The 13892-nt window shown below is 65.1% G+C and overlaps 7 protein-coding genes across 7 annotated transcripts; 3 read left to right on the top strand and 4 right to left on the bottom strand.

Moving 5' to 3' along the window:
• Nucleotides 1-515: 515 nt before the first annotated feature.
• On the bottom strand, nt 516-1511 carry Q8F55_002952 (uncharacterized protein; the record flags this gene model as incomplete). Its single annotated transcript, XM_069351517.1, has 8 exons — nt 516-581; nt 617-729; nt 768-912; nt 949-1016; nt 1049-1218; nt 1250-1381; nt 1415-1437; nt 1473-1511. The coding sequence occupies 8 exons, from the start codon at nt 1509-1511 to the stop codon at nt 516-518; spliced, it is 756 nt and encodes a 251-aa protein (XP_069211903.1).
• A 325-nt stretch (nt 1512-1836) lies between these two features.
• On the bottom strand, nt 1837-3938 carry Q8F55_002951 (uncharacterized protein; the record flags this gene model as incomplete). Its single annotated transcript, XM_069351516.1, has 12 exons — nt 1837-1902; nt 1941-2056; nt 2091-2235; nt 2268-2335; nt 2368-2537; nt 2587-2697; nt 3045-3103; nt 3136-3248; nt 3280-3424; nt 3458-3695; nt 3728-3844; nt 3883-3938. 12 exons carry the CDS (start codon nt 3936-3938, stop codon nt 1837-1839), a joined length of 1404 nt encoding a protein of 467 aa, XP_069211902.1.
• An 835-nt stretch (nt 3939-4773) lies between these two features.
• On the bottom strand, nt 4774-5705 carry Q8F55_002950 (uncharacterized protein; the record flags this gene model as incomplete). The annotated part of the gene is made up of 6 exons (XM_069351515.1): nt 4774-4958; nt 4991-5135; nt 5168-5235; nt 5269-5438; nt 5489-5620; nt 5653-5705. The coding sequence occupies 6 exons, from the start codon at nt 5703-5705 to the stop codon at nt 4774-4776; spliced, it is 753 nt and encodes a 250-aa protein (XP_069211901.1).
• A 197-nt stretch (nt 5706-5902) lies between these two features.
• Q8F55_002949 (uncharacterized protein) lies at nt 5903-6781 on the bottom strand (the record flags this gene model as incomplete). Its single annotated transcript, XM_069351514.1, has 5 exons — nt 5903-5968; nt 6006-6328; nt 6364-6533; nt 6565-6716; nt 6749-6781. The coding sequence occupies 5 exons, from the start codon at nt 6779-6781 to the stop codon at nt 5903-5905; spliced, it is 744 nt and encodes a 247-aa protein (XP_069211900.1).
• Nucleotides 6782-7772: 991 nt separating this feature from the next.
• Nucleotides 7773-9281, top strand: Q8F55_002948 (uncharacterized protein; the record flags this gene model as incomplete). Its single annotated transcript, XM_069351513.1, has 6 exons — nt 7773-8253; nt 8294-8568; nt 8654-8744; nt 8799-8833; nt 8886-9076; nt 9128-9281. 6 exons carry the CDS (start codon nt 7773-7775, stop codon nt 9279-9281), a joined length of 1227 nt encoding a protein of 408 aa, XP_069211899.1.
• A 1078-nt stretch (nt 9282-10359) lies between these two features.
• Q8F55_002947 (uncharacterized protein) lies at nt 10360-10563 on the top strand (the record flags this gene model as incomplete). The annotated part of the gene is made up of 1 exon (XM_069351512.1): nt 10360-10563. The coding sequence occupies one exon, from the start codon at nt 10360-10362 to the stop codon at nt 10561-10563; it is 204 nt and encodes a 67-aa protein (XP_069211898.1).
• Nucleotides 10564-12072: 1509 nt separating this feature from the next.
• Q8F55_002946 (uncharacterized protein) lies at nt 12073-13824 on the top strand (the record flags this gene model as incomplete). The annotated part of the gene is made up of 1 exon (XM_069351511.1): nt 12073-13824. The coding sequence occupies one exon, from the start codon at nt 12073-12075 to the stop codon at nt 13822-13824; it is 1752 nt and encodes a 583-aa protein (XP_069211897.1).
• Nucleotides 13825-13892: the final 68 nt, after the last annotated feature.

The raw sequence follows: 13892 nt of genomic DNA, 5'->3' as shown, positions 1-13892 counted from the left end.
GTGATCGACACTGCAAAAAGAGGACGAGCCACTGCAAAAGAATTTTCTCCGCCAGGGAGTCGAACCCTGCTCTACCGCGATTGAAACTCTCTAATGAGAGGCGGTTATACTAACCGATATACTAGCGAAGAGATGTCAATGCAACCGGGTTCGTTCCTTATGAACATGCGGCAGTCCTGCGAGCAGTGAGCAGGCGGAGGACGACGAAAAGGAAGCGTTAGAGGCCGAAATGCACTCTGGTCAAGACCCACAGGGCTGCCTCCTCCTCCTTGCGCCCTCTAACGGCATCCTCGTATAGAAAAACAGGAGAAATGGCAGCTTGGTGTCCGTTTTGGTGGGTGAGACCCAAGTCCCAGACCCCACGGACCTGGGTTAGTATAATGGGTGATATACCCCCCGGGGTCGGCACAACTACCTCATAGTATACCCAGATTACGATTTCGGCGGCAGTTCGTAATGGGCCGTCCCCGTTCTCGTCCGCCTGGCCTTGCACCACCCGTGCCCATGCATGCTTCCTACTGAATGATGTACCCGCCGTCGTTGACCAGCACATGGCCGGTGACGTACGACGCTTCGTCCGACTGTTGCGGGTCAGCAGGCCCGACACGGCACTCACGGCGAGGTACACGATGGCGTTTGCGATCTCGTCGGGCTCGCCGACGCGCTTGAGCGCCGTGTGCGGCGCGAGGCGGGCCAGCGCCTCGGCGTTGAGCGAGTCGCGGGTCATGCCTCGGCCGTCAGCCTACCTCTTCCCCAGCTCCACCCACCCGTGCGCGTCACGCCCGGCGCGACGGCGTTGACGCGGATGCCCTTGTCGCCGACCTCGGCGGCCGTCGCGCGCGTGAGGTGCGACAGCGCGGCCTTGGACACGTCGTACGCCGGCGTGTGCGGGAAGACGCGCTCGCCCGCGATCTGGATGGCGTCAGCGTGCTCCGAGCTCGGGCTTACACTCGTGACGTTGACGATTGCGCCCGTGCGCTTCTCGTCCAGGAGCGCCCGGATGAACTTTTGCATGCCTTCTTGTCAGCTGGCCCCCGGCCACACCCACCGTGCAGCGGCGCCTTGAGGTTGACGGCCAGGACGCGGTCCAGGTCCTCGTCGGAGAGGTCGAGCACGCTGCCGGTCGGGAGGACGCCGGCGGCGTTGATCAGCACGTTGGGGTTGGACCCGTAGTTTGCCTTGGCGGTAGAGAAGGCGCGGCGCCAGATATCGTCCGAGCTGGGGTCAGCTCGGCTGGGAGGGCGCTCACGTCACGCTGCCGCGCAGAAACTCGACACTGTGCTCGGGGAACGGGGCCGCGCCGGGCCCGGAGGGTGGGTTGACGTCGACGGCGACGACCTTGGCGCCGTGCTTGACGAACGCGTCGACCGTCGCGCGGCCGCTGGGTGTGAGCTTGGCGGGGATAGGGGCTTACATTCCGCTGCTGCTGCCCGTGATCTGGGGTCAGCGGTGCAAGGGGGCGGGGGGCTTACCACGGCGATCTTGCCCGCCAGTCTGCCTGCCGCTGCCATCTTGTTGGTGGTTGATGTGATGCGTGTTGTTGATGGGATGGAGGGTCGGAAGTGACGTCGGGTGTCGGGTCGTCGGTTAAGTAGGTTCCGACTGCGCGGGGCCGTGCGGAGAGACCAGAGACGGCATGACGCGAGCCCGCCGGTCGCAGGTCAACATTGCAACTGCAACTGCATTCATCGATTCATCACGCATCAACGTATCAGCCATGCTTCGGCATGCCTCGACGTCAACGGGCACTGCATCATCGACGGGGCGCGTGGCGCCGCCACGCCTCCGCGCCTCCCCCCCCTGCTCGTGGATGCCCTCGAGGGCCTGCCCCGCCCCCTAGTTGAGCGTGAACCCTCCGTCGTTGACCAGCACCGAGCCGGTGACGTACCCCGCCTCGTCGCTCTGGCGTCAGCGCGCCCCCCGCCCCGCGGGCCACTCACAGCGAGGTACACGATCGACTCCGCCACGTCCTCGGGGAGTGCGATGCGCCCGAGCGCAATCTGCGCGGCGATGAGGGGCGCCGTGTCGGCCGTGATGCTCGCGTCTTTCGTCATGCCTGGGCGTCAGCTCGCCTCCCCCCGGCAGCCTACCAGTGAGCGTCGCGCCCGGCGCCACGACGTTGACGCGGATGCCGTGCGGCCCGAACTCGGCCGCGGCGAGGCGCGAGAGGTGCGACAGGGCCGCCTTAGACGCGCAGTAGATGGGCGAGTCGCGCACCACGCGGTGTGCGGCCACCTGGGGTCAGCGAGCCCCATGGCAAGACGCACGCTCGAGACGTTTACGACGGCGCCGGGCCGCTTCTCGCGGATAAGAGCCCGCGCGAAGGCCTGCATGCCTGCCATTAGCGTGTCCCGACGCGGCACGCACCCTTCAACGGGCCGCCGACGTTGACGGCCATGACGCGCGCAAACTCGGCCTCTGAGACCTCGAGCAGCGGCTCGTTCTGCAGCACGGCCGCGACGTTGACGAGCAGGTCGGGGCTGGCGCCGTACGCGTCCTTCGCGGCGGCGAACGCCCGCGCCCAGGCGTCGTCGGTGCTGCCGTCGGCGTCAGCCGTGCAGCGGGAGGGGGCGGAGGGGTACGTACGCCACGCTGCCTTGTACGAAGGGGCCGGGGGGTGGCGCAGCCGGCGCGGCTACGTCGAGCGAGACGACGCGCGCGCCGTGCTTGGCGAACAGGTCGACCGTGGCGCGCCCGCTGTGGTCAGTGCCGCCCAAGACGGGGCTCACATGCCGCTGCTGCCGCCCGTGATCTGCCGTCAGTGGGCCCGGGAGGGGGCGGCTCACGAGTGCGATCTTGCCTGCGAGCCTGCCTGCCATTGTGGGGGTGAGAGTGTGCGGGTGGGTGTCTTCTGGCCTGCGACCGGCCTGCCGTCTTAAATGCAGGACGTGAGCCACACCACACCTCCACAGCCACGGCCGTGCCCGTCGGGCTGGTACCGGGCACCCGGCCCGCGCCCCGTCCCTTCACAAGGATAAACGCCAGCTCGCGCATGCATACCGCTTCTTCCCCCGACATCTTCTCCCCAACACCTGCCCGCCTACGTAGTGTACCCCGCGTCGGCCATGAGCACGGTACCCGTGACGAGGCTCGCGTCGTCCGACTGCCGTCAGCGCCGCCACAGCCGCAACCCACCGCGAGGAAGAGGATGCTCTGGGCAATCTCACGCGGCTCGCCCCACCGCTTGAGGCTCGTGCGCTCGACGAGCGTGTCGAGGCGCGCCGTCACATCCGGCGGCGCCGTCATGCCTGGTGTCAGCCGGCCCAGCCCCCAACCCACCAGTGCGGACCATGGCCGGCGCCACGGCGTTGACCCGGATCCCACTCGCGCCGTACTCCTTGGCCGCGATCGCCGTGAGGTGCGACAGCGCGCCCTTGGCCACGCCGTAAGCTGTCTTAGTGGGAAGCGCGACGTGGCCCAGTACCTGGGGTCAGCGTGCCTCCCCCCGAGTACCCACGCTCGAGACGTTGACGATGGCGCCGGACCGCCCCTCGGCCAGGAGCGCGCGGATGACCGCCTGCATGCCGCGCATCGGAGCGCGAAAGTTGATGCCGAAGACGTAGTCGAAGTCGTCGTCTGTCAGCTCGTGGAGCAGCGCGCCGGTCGACACGCCCGCCGCGTTGACGAGGACGTCGGGGCAAGTGCCCCAGAGGCGCTGGGCGTCGGCTATCGCCTGGGTCCAGAGCGCGCCGTCGCTGCGGTCAGCTGGGCTTGACGCGGGACGCACGCGACGGAACCTTGGATGAAGTGCACGCCCGTGGGGAGCGGCTCCACCGGCCCGTTGACGTCGAGCGCGACGACGCGCGCGCCCTCCTCCACGAAGAGCTCGACCGTGGCCTTGCCGCTGGCGTCAGCTGCTTGCTGCCCTCGCTGCCCGCTCACATGCCCGACGTGGCGCCGGTGACGATGGCGATCTTGTCCTTGAGCCGGGGTGCCATTGTGCGTTGCCGGGCGAAGGGGGGCACCGCGCCGCTTATAACGGCTGGGAGAGGGGTGGGGGTGTGGGGTTGGTGGACGAGCCGGCGGTGCCAAGACCGAGCCGCCGGCATGTACGATATCATCGCGGCGTCAGCAGTCACCTGTCACCTGGACGTCGAAGCGAGTGGCAAAGCCCGACGGGCAGCATCTACAGCGGCTGGGCATACCGGCTGCATACCGCCACTCCCTGCCCCGCTCGTCACCCCACGCCCGTCATGCCGAGTGCCGAGCCCCGCATTGCTAGCTGACGCCGCCGTCGACGAAGAGGATCTGGCCGGTAATGTACGATGCGTCGTCCGACTGTGGCGTCGGGGCTGCCAGTGCTGCGACTCAGTGCGAGGAACACGGCGGCCTGCGCGACCTCCTGCGGGAGGACCCGCCGCTTGACCGCGGAGAGCGGGACGAGCCCCTCGAGCGCGGGGTGCTGGTCGTCGCTTATCGCTGCTGCGAGCCTGCCGCTCCAGCCACGCACACGTCTCGAGACCTGAGGTCAGCTGCCGTGGCTGTGACACACCCACGATGGCAACCTGCCTTCAAGGCTGGCTCGTGGTGCTACTACCTCTGCCATCCTCAACGGTGGTGGTGCCGATGTGAGGGGTGGTGGAGATCTAGTTGACAGATGCATGCCAGGCCGTGCTCCGTACTTGTATGTCTCTGCTCGGCCACAGAGTCCTCGCATCTGAGGTCATTGCTGCAGATCGCATGCGGACGCGGCATGCGGTAAGTGGCATGTCCGTCTCTGGCCAGCAATCCTGGCGGCGCCGAACCAACGCTGCACCCTCTACCCACACATCCCTACACGTCCACATACCCCCCGTCGACCGGCAACACCGCGCCCGTGACATACGACGCATCATCAGACGCGAGGTACACGATGCTGCTCGCCACCTCGTCCGCCGTCGCCCAGCGCTTGATGGGCGTGTGCGCCATGAGCTTTGACGCGGCCTCGGCGTTGGCGTACGTCGTGGTGCGGGTCATGCCTTTTATCAGCGGAGCAACACGCCAAACCCACCCGTGACAGTGTTGCCCGGCGCGACAGCGTTGACGCGGATACCCTTGTCGGCGTACTCGGCCGCGGCGACGCGGGTGAGGTGCGACAGCGCCGCCTTGGAGATGTTGTACGCCGTGGCGTTTGGGAACACGCGCTCGCCCGCGATCTGGCGTCAGCTTTGTTGTTGGCCATCCTCACACTCGACACGTTCACGATCGCGCCAGGCCGCCCCTCGTCGAGCAGGTATCTGATGAACTGCTGCGAGCCTACGCGTCAGCCCTCGCAACCACCCTACGCACCCTTGAGCGCCGACACAAAGTTGGTGCCGAACACGACGTCCCAGTCGTCCTCGCTCATGTCGGCCAGGCTGTGGTTCCGGAGCACGCCGGCGTTGTTGACTAGGATGTTGGGGTGCGCGCCGTAGTTGGCCTTGGCGGTCGAGAAGGCTATGGCCCAGGTGTGCGGGTCTCTGGGTGGCAGCTCAGCGGCGCACCCGACCCTCCCCTCTCTCCCACCCACCTCACATCGCCCTCGACATGCTCCAGATCCGTGGTGAGAGGAAACGCATCCTCCGGCACCTCGGGCGTGTGCAGGTCGATCGTGACGACCTTGGCGCCGTGCTTGAGGAACGCGGCGACAACGGCGCGGCCGCTGGGTGTGAGCTCGGCCAGGGGGGGACGCACATGCCGCTCGCGGCGCCGGTGACGAGCGCGATCTTTCCTTCGAGGCGGGGCATGGTGGGATAGTTTGCAGCGAGTAGCAACAGAGCATGCCGCCTCCCATGCCCCCCGCGGCATACATAAAGGCCGGCACATGCAGCCCGGCACGCGCACGCGACCCGGCTCGGCCCGGCAACCAGCCAGCCCGCCAAACGCCACAAGCCAAGACCACCACGGTCGGAGCAAGACGCCAACTGCATCGTCCCTACATATCCTAGTTGATCATCAGGCCGCCGTCGTTGACCAGCACATGGCCGGTAACGTACGATGCCTCGTCGGACTGCGGCACCGTCAGCGCCGCCCGCTCCCCCACTCACAGCAAGGTACACGATGCTGCTGGCCATCTCCTTTGGCTCGGCCCAGCGCTTGAGGCTCGTGTGCGCGAGCAGCGGCGCGTCGCGCTGGTCGACCGTGCCCTTCGTCATGGCGGTGTGCGTCGCGCCCGGCGCGATCGCGTTGACGCGGATACCGTGGGGCCCGTACTCCGTCGCGGCGGTGCGCGTGAGCTGCGCGATGGCGGCCTTGGAGAGGCCATACGTCCCGAGCCCTGGGAACGCGCGGAGGCCAGCCACGCTCGCGACGTTGACGATGGAGCCGGCCCTCTTCTCAGCGAGCAGCGTCTTGATGAACAGCTGCATGCCTGCGTGTGAGTGACGCTCTGGGCACACGACCCACCCTGCAGCGGCGCGCGGAGGTTGATGCCAAGCACGAGGTCGAGCTCTTCCGGCGTAATGTCGATCAGCGGCGTGCTGCGTGCGATCCCCGCGTTGTTGACGAGCACGTTCGGGTGCGCGCCCCAGTTGGCTTTGGCGGTCGAGAACGCCCGCGTCCAGGTATGCTGGTCGCTGTCGTCAGCTAGCCCCCCAAAGCACTCACGTCACGCTGCCCTGCACAAACTCGATGTCGTCCGAGCGGGGGTAGCCCGCGCCGTCTTTCGGCGCGTTGACGTCGACGGCGAGCACGCGCGCGCCGTTCTCGAGGAAGGCGGCGACCGTCGCCCGCCCGATGCCGCTGCTGCTGCCTGTGATCTGGGGTCAGCTCAGAGGCGGGAGGCACGCACGAGCGCAATCTTTCCCGCGAGCCGCGCAGTCATCGTGAGTGGAGAACAAGGGGGGACGACGATGCCCGGTCCATCTTGAGCGGCTTCTTCAGCTCGAGCTGGCTGAGGGGCGCTGGTGGCGGTGGCGTGTGGCGTCCGGGTGAGCTGCAACCGGGCCGGACGAGCGGCCGCTGGGAGGGCCTTTCGGGGGTGTGGACTCGGCGGACATTGCGGCCGTGCTGTTCGCGACCGCACGGGCGGGTACGGTCAGTGCAACACGGAAGTGTCCGGGTGTCAGTGCTAGACGGAGGCCCTGGGTGTGGGTGCCGGCGGTGACGGTTGCAGTGGTGCAGATGGAGCGCATGCATCATATGCTCGCTACATCTATCGGCTAGAGGAGGCCACAGGGAGGCTTGGAAGGCGGTGGTGCCGGTGAGGTCGCCTTCAGTCGTTCGGGTCAGATGGCAAGACTTGGTGGACAGGAGGAAAGCCCAGCAACCAACCACCTCGTCTGCATCCTCACTGCACGCCCGCAGAAGCCAAAAATTCGTGCTCGCACGCTGAGTCGAACAGCGGTCGGGTCGGAAGCAGTGTGAATCACATCCAGTGAACCACAACGACCAGTGATAACCACCTACACTATACGAGCTGATTTTTCACATTTTCAGAAATTTTCCCTTCCCTTTGAGTGGTGCGAGTTACGTAAACGGTTGCGTCAGCTTCACGTGGCGTCCGGCCGCCGGGGCCCCTCCCCTCCACCTTCCCACCCATCCTCGATCCATGCGTCTGCCCGATTCGTGTCCACCACAGACGACGACGCGACTTTTGCACCTCTCTCGACTCGACTCGTCCGTCTTTTCTCTCCCCACTCTCGGCTCGGCTACAGCGACAGGAGCAGCACGCCCACGCCCACGCCCAAGCCCCACCTTAGATAGCGGCAACGCCCCACCCCCCACGCCATCCACGCACTGACGTGGAGCCTTGAACCAAAACAAAACACGGTTACTCGCCCGATAGTCCGCGACGACACCCAGGCCTTAAAGCGATGGCTGGCGACCGTTCCCTCTCCCCCACGTCCCCCACCACCTCTTCCCATTCGCGCTCGTCCCAGTCCCACACCGTTACCAGGATCACTGCCCGTGCCGTCGCCCGTCTGCGCTCCGACGACAGCGACACCGACTCGGAGGAAGACATTGTCGTCACCGTCACCTCGTCCAGGACATCGCCGGAAAGCAGCAGCCAGCTCACGTCCCGCTCCTCGTCGACCGCTTGGACCTCGAGCACCGCCTTCTCCACCGCCTCGCCCTCGCCCGCCATGCCCGACGGAGAGACCAAGCCGCTCGTGCCCAAGCACGACCGCACGCCAGCGCACGCCCTCTCACACCCGTGGCACAGGAAGCCCAAGCTCCTCACCTATGCCGAGAGCCTGCGCCTCGTCCCGTGGCAGACGGACAATGAGTGGGTCACGAGGGGATACCGCCCTCAGCTGAGGAGCATTCGCTCGTGTCTGTGGAGCGCGATTGGGTGTAAGTGGTGTGATGTGGGCAGAGCTGACATCAAACGCAGACGTTCACAACGAGACGGTCAACATCCACACCCACTCGATTGGCGCGGCGTTCTTCGCATTCCTTCTCCCGTACCATCTCCTCTCGACGCATTTCCCCTCGCTTGGGGCCTTCCCGACCGTCGCTGGTGGCGCCCCTGTGGCAACGGTGGCTGACAAGCTCGGCATCGCTTGCTACTGTGTGTGCGCGGTCACTTGTCTTGGCCTCAGCAGCTGGTTCCACACGGTCCAGTGCTGCAACCGCGAAGTATGCGCTCTTGCCCATTCGGGCGACTACGTGAGTGTTAATCAAGGCGCTCCAAACACAAACACGGCTCGGTGTAGCCCGAAACCCGCGAGGAACACGACTGACGTAGGTCGAGATTGGCATAGCCGTCCTCATCGTCGGGTCCATTCTTCCTGGAATGTACTACGGGTTCCATGGCAGTCTTGGACTCCAGGTATTCTACATGTGTACGTGGTCCAGGGCATTCCAGTTGTGCTGCCGAGCTTGACTAATTGCATTAGCTGCCATCCTCACGGCCGGCATAACCTCGGGCTACGTGAGTTGGGGGCGAGGCACCGATTCCGGCGGCTGTAGCTTACCAGAACCAGATTGTCCTCTCCCCTCACCACAAGGGTCACCGCTGGCACCGCACCCTCACCTTCATCGCCCTCGGCCTCTCGGCAGTCTTCCCTGTCGCCCACGTCTTGATTACCAAGGGCCTCGACTACGCCCGCGAGAAGATGGGCGTCAGCTACATTGTTGCCGGCGGGGCCAGCTACATTCTTGGCGCGCTCCTGTAGTGAGCTTTTCTTGGTTCAACTCGAGCGTCATCACCCACTGACTTTCCCAGCGCTGGCCGCATTCCAGAGCGGCTCGCTCCCGGCAAGTTTGACTACGTGGGATCATCGCACCAAATCTTCCACTGCTTTGTCCTGCTTGGGGCATGGTTCCAGTTCTCCGCGCTGCGCTGGATGTCGGTCGGAAGAGCCGCAGGTGGATGGTGAAGTCGGTCATTTTTACGTTTACCGTGAGAACTGCCCAGCCAACTTTATCCCCATCCGCAAGGCGCGGCAAGCAGCCTCAAGGACGAAACTAGAACAGTCTGCTTATAGCATATCGTTTCATGTGCATGTAACGCCCCATAGGTCATTTGTACCTTGTCGCAGCGTTGGGTATCCTAACATCGTGGGAGCCGTCGTCTAGCGGAAGTGTTGCATCCGAACTGATACGGCAAGTGCCTTGGCTCGCTCGCAAATGGGTGGGTGGGGCAGGAACGAGGGGAGGGCCCGACCCAAGAGGGATCGAGCACTGCCGACGCGGCTGGAATCAGCTGTGATTGGAGTAGCGAGCGCGAAAGAGGGCAGATGACGGTCATGGTGCCGACATTGCGTCGCGCCGAGAGATCTTGCTGGCCGCCCCACGCGCCGGCATGCCCTCGTGGTTCGAGGCTACGCATGCGCGCCGCAGTTAGGCTGCATCCGAGGTGGTGCGCCGAAGATAGATCCGAGGAGGCAGAGGCAGTGGGCGGCTATCAGTGGCAGCAACGCGGGGCAGTGGCAGAATGTGGCAGGGGCGACGTGTGCTCGGCACCACAAGACCGCACCCCACCGCCCGACGCAGAATGCCGGGCCCACGTCGCTGCCGCATGATGCACGCTCGTCATCGTGCGGTTCTTCGTCTTGGCGAAATGTAGCGCGCGGCGCGGGAGCATGCAATGAGCGCAATGCGCGGGGGTGGGGTGCTATTCCAGCGCGTGTGCGTCATTGATTGCGCGCGGAGAGGGGGGAGGGGGTGAGGGCCGCGCGGGGATGGTGAGCAGTGAGTGATGCGATGAGCGAGCGTCGGCCGGTACTGCGGTATAAGATGGAATGCAAGGGGTGGGGGTGGGGCAGCCCCCAGCTCGAGCACAGCATCAAGTACAGCAGCAGCCAAGCTGCAGCGAGGTCGACATCAGACAGGAGCCTTGCACCAACCAGCACCAACTGCACCAACTGCATCCACCGCGGCTAGTCCCAGTGGCCCAAAAAAAATCACGCACAAAGTCGCCGCGTCGCCGCACCACCCCACCCCTCCCCACCCGCCATGCGCCTCCTGTTCCTCGTCTTCATGGCCATAGTCGCCATCGCCGTCGCGTCGCGGCACGAGGCGCGCCACCGCCCGCAGCGCGTCCGCATCAGCCAGCGCCCGGGCGTCGGCAAGGTCTATGTCGCCGGACCGGCGAGCGTGCCACCTGCCTCAGGGGCCTCGGTGGCCCAGAGCCGGCGGCCAGATGCCGCGTCGGGCTAGCACCAATCCACCCCGCGTCTTGTGAGTTGCTTCTATGCGGCGAGCTCGTGGCCGCGGTGCGGTGCAGATACTGACTGCAGCCCAGGTCGAAGCCAGATTTGTCTCGAGTTGTATTGACCGCTCCCTCGGTCACCCCGGTAACCAGCCGCCCACCCCCTCCCATGACCCCCGGCCTGTAAACACAATGTCTCATCTCATACATTACATCGCACTGCACATACACCCACTATATAGCCCCAGTTGTCTTACTAGAAGCGCACGCATGCGCACGCATGGACATGGACAGATGTCTCACCACTCGGTTGCGCGTCGCGTCCCCCGCGGCGCTACCTCGCGGCGGAACCCGAGCGGGGCCGGGGGCTCGCTCTCGCTTGGTCATGTCCTCGGTGTTGGTCTGTAGCGCAGGGCAAGGCCAAGTCGTCGTGTTTGTTGCTGGCAGTAGAATAGTTGCAGTCCCGCCATCGTTTATCGTTTGAGAGTGGTAGTGGTCGTGCCTGCCTGCCCGAGTGGAGCCAAGTCAAGCCAAGGCCGGCGGGTCAAGCTCTGCGCGGCCGGGCACAGAACACGAAACGAGAGGCACATGCCCGTGGCATGACGGCAGGGATCGAAGCGGAAGGGGGTGGAAGGGAGGGTGGGAACCACGGCCGAGGTTCCAACAACCAACAACCACCACTCTACGACCTCAGCCTCCTCGTCATCGCAATCGCATGCATGCATCCACCCCCCCGGGGGCCGCAGCTGCATTCCGTGCTCGTACACAACACGCCACCTGCCAGCACGTCTCGCCAGACGCGTCGTCAGCTGTCTCGTCTCTGATCTGGCCTGTGCTGCGCTGCGCTCCTCGGCCAGTGCCCACCCCAACTGACAGATAGCGCGAGACACGCCCCGCTGGTTGGTCGCGAGGGCGCCCAGGCGGGGTGGTGCATGCCCACGGGGGTGGCGTCGCGGGGCAGCTGGGCAAGGCTGGCATGTTGCCATTTGCAGCTGCTGCAGCATGCTGCATCATGACGCGGGAACCCGCCCGCCTTGACGTGAGACCGAGAATCCCACCGACCGAGCAGGGCATGCCCGGCTAAGTCGTGGTGGCGGCTGGGCTGGTGGGTGGCGAGGGCAGAGGGAACCAGGCCCAAGCCCGGAGCCCGGCCAACGACGACGACCAATGTTTGACACTAATGCGACTCACAGCCAACCACCTTGAATGCTACGGCGGCCTGCTGCACTCGTCTCTCTCTACGTCTCCAAAGCTAACACCTAACGCATTCTAACCGACCGAGCCAACGCTGGCGTGTTGCGCCGCGCCCTCCCCCCCTCTGGCCTGTAGAGCAGACCAGACCGAGGCCACGTACGAGGCCCGCCCCTCGCCCCTCGCGTCGACAGTGAGGCCCCCCGGCCGACAACCTCTGGCGCCACCGAGCTCCAAGCTCCAGGTTATAAAGCCTGCAACCCAAGATCTATGGCCCCCCAGCGCAAGCCCCACTCACCAAGTAGCCCGCGCCCACCAACACACCAATGACCAACTCGCTCGTCACCCTCGCCCTCCCCATCCTGGGGACGGTGTCTGTCCCGCGCATCATCGAGTTCCCATACACTGGCTACTCGGCCTACACGACCAATGTCCTCGTGTCGCTCGTCGCGCTGGGCATCTTTGCGCTCATCTCGCCCTTCGTCATCCTCGCCGTTTACCGCAAGCACAAGTCGGTCTACAAGAACATTCCCGGCCCCCGCCCCAAGACGTGGATCGCTGGCAACCTCCTCGACCTCATCTTCCAGAAGAGTCTGATCATGTTCGAGCAGTGGGTGCAGGAGTACGGCTCGACCCACAAGTGGGCCGGCATCATGGGTGTGGAGCGCCTCACCACGGTCGACCCTGGAGCCATCAACTTTATCCTCCAGAACGTCAAGCTCTTCACAAAGCCCAAGGGCCAGATGCTCGCGCTCAAGCGCTTTGTCGGCGACGGCCTCGTGACCAACGACGGTGCCGACCACCGCCGCCAGCGCCGCGCCCTCAACCCTGCCTTCTCCCCCGGCCACATTCGCGAGCTCGGCCCCGTCTTCCACCGCCATGCCGAAAACTTCAAGAGCAGGCTGGACGGCATCTTGGACGGCACCGTCAACGACGAGTGCATCCTTCTTGAGGACAACCTCAAGTTCAGGGACGAGAAGAACGGCATTGGACTTGACATGCTCGCCCTGTCTGAGCGCTCCGCCGCCGACACTGTGGCGTCGGCCATGTTTGGTTTCGAGTTTGACTTTGTCAACAACCCCGACCAGCCCATCATTCCTGCCCTCCGCAATGCGTCGTACGTCGCCATCAACGACCTGGACCGCGCCCTCGCCGAGCTGTGGGAGACGCTGCCTTGGATGGACAAGATCCACACCCCCGGATGGAGGACTGGAAACGCGGCCAAGCTCGCCACCTGGAAGTACGGCAAGGAGCTCGTCGAGAAGAAGCAGAAGGAGCAGAGCGAGATCGGCGACTTTGAGGGCAAGGATGTCATCTCGCTCCTCGCCCACTCGGCCGGCAACGACCCCCAGCTGCGTGAGGACCTCAAGCTGACCTCGACCGAGGCGCTCAACCAGTTCTCGACCGCCTTCCTCGCTGGCACTGGCACGACCGGCGGCGCCCTCAGCTGGGCCTGGTACCACCTCGCAAAGAACCCCAAGGTGCAGCAGAAGCTCCGCGACGAGCTCAACTCGCTCGGTACCGACGAGCCCGACTCGGACTCGCTCCACGCCCTGCCCTACCTAGAGAAGTTTACCCACGAGCTCATGCGCCTCGCTGCCCCCGTCCCCCTCGTCGTGCGCGAGCCGCTCGAGGACCTCGTCATGCCCGTGTCCCGCCCGATCGAGGGTACCGACGGCACCAAGCTCGACAGCATCCTCGTGTCCAAGGGCACCATGATCCTCATTCCCATCCAGACTGTCAACCGCGACAAGCGCATCTGGGGCGAGGACGCGCACGAGTTCAACCCCGACCGCTACGACGTCAACGGCCTGCCCGCCGAGAAGATTGTCAGCTCGTACGGCAACATTCTCTCGTTCATCGGCGGCCTGCGCAACTGCATCGGCTTCCGCTTCTCCATGGCCGAGTTCAAGCACACCATCTTCTCAGTCCTCCGCCACTACGAGTTCGAGGAGCTGCCATCATCGCCCGAGATTGCCGCCCACCTCCCCATCGCCGTCACCCGGCCACACGTCGTCGGCATGAAGGGCGAGAACTCGTACAAGATGCCCCTGGTCGTCAGGAGGATCGACCACTAGGCGTGCGAGCGAGCGAGCAAGCAGGAAGAAGTAAAGCAAAACCGACTAGCATCTGGTGTCGACGCCTG

The sequence above is a fragment of the Vanrija albida genome (genome assembly GCF_041260175.1).
Source record: "Vanrija albida strain AlHP1 chromosome Unknown contig_2, whole genome shotgun sequence".
Taxonomy (NCBI): Eukaryota; Fungi; Basidiomycota; class Tremellomycetes; order Trichosporonales; family Trichosporonaceae; genus Vanrija; species Vanrija albida.
This window is presented reverse-complemented; position numbering and strand designations above follow the sequence as displayed.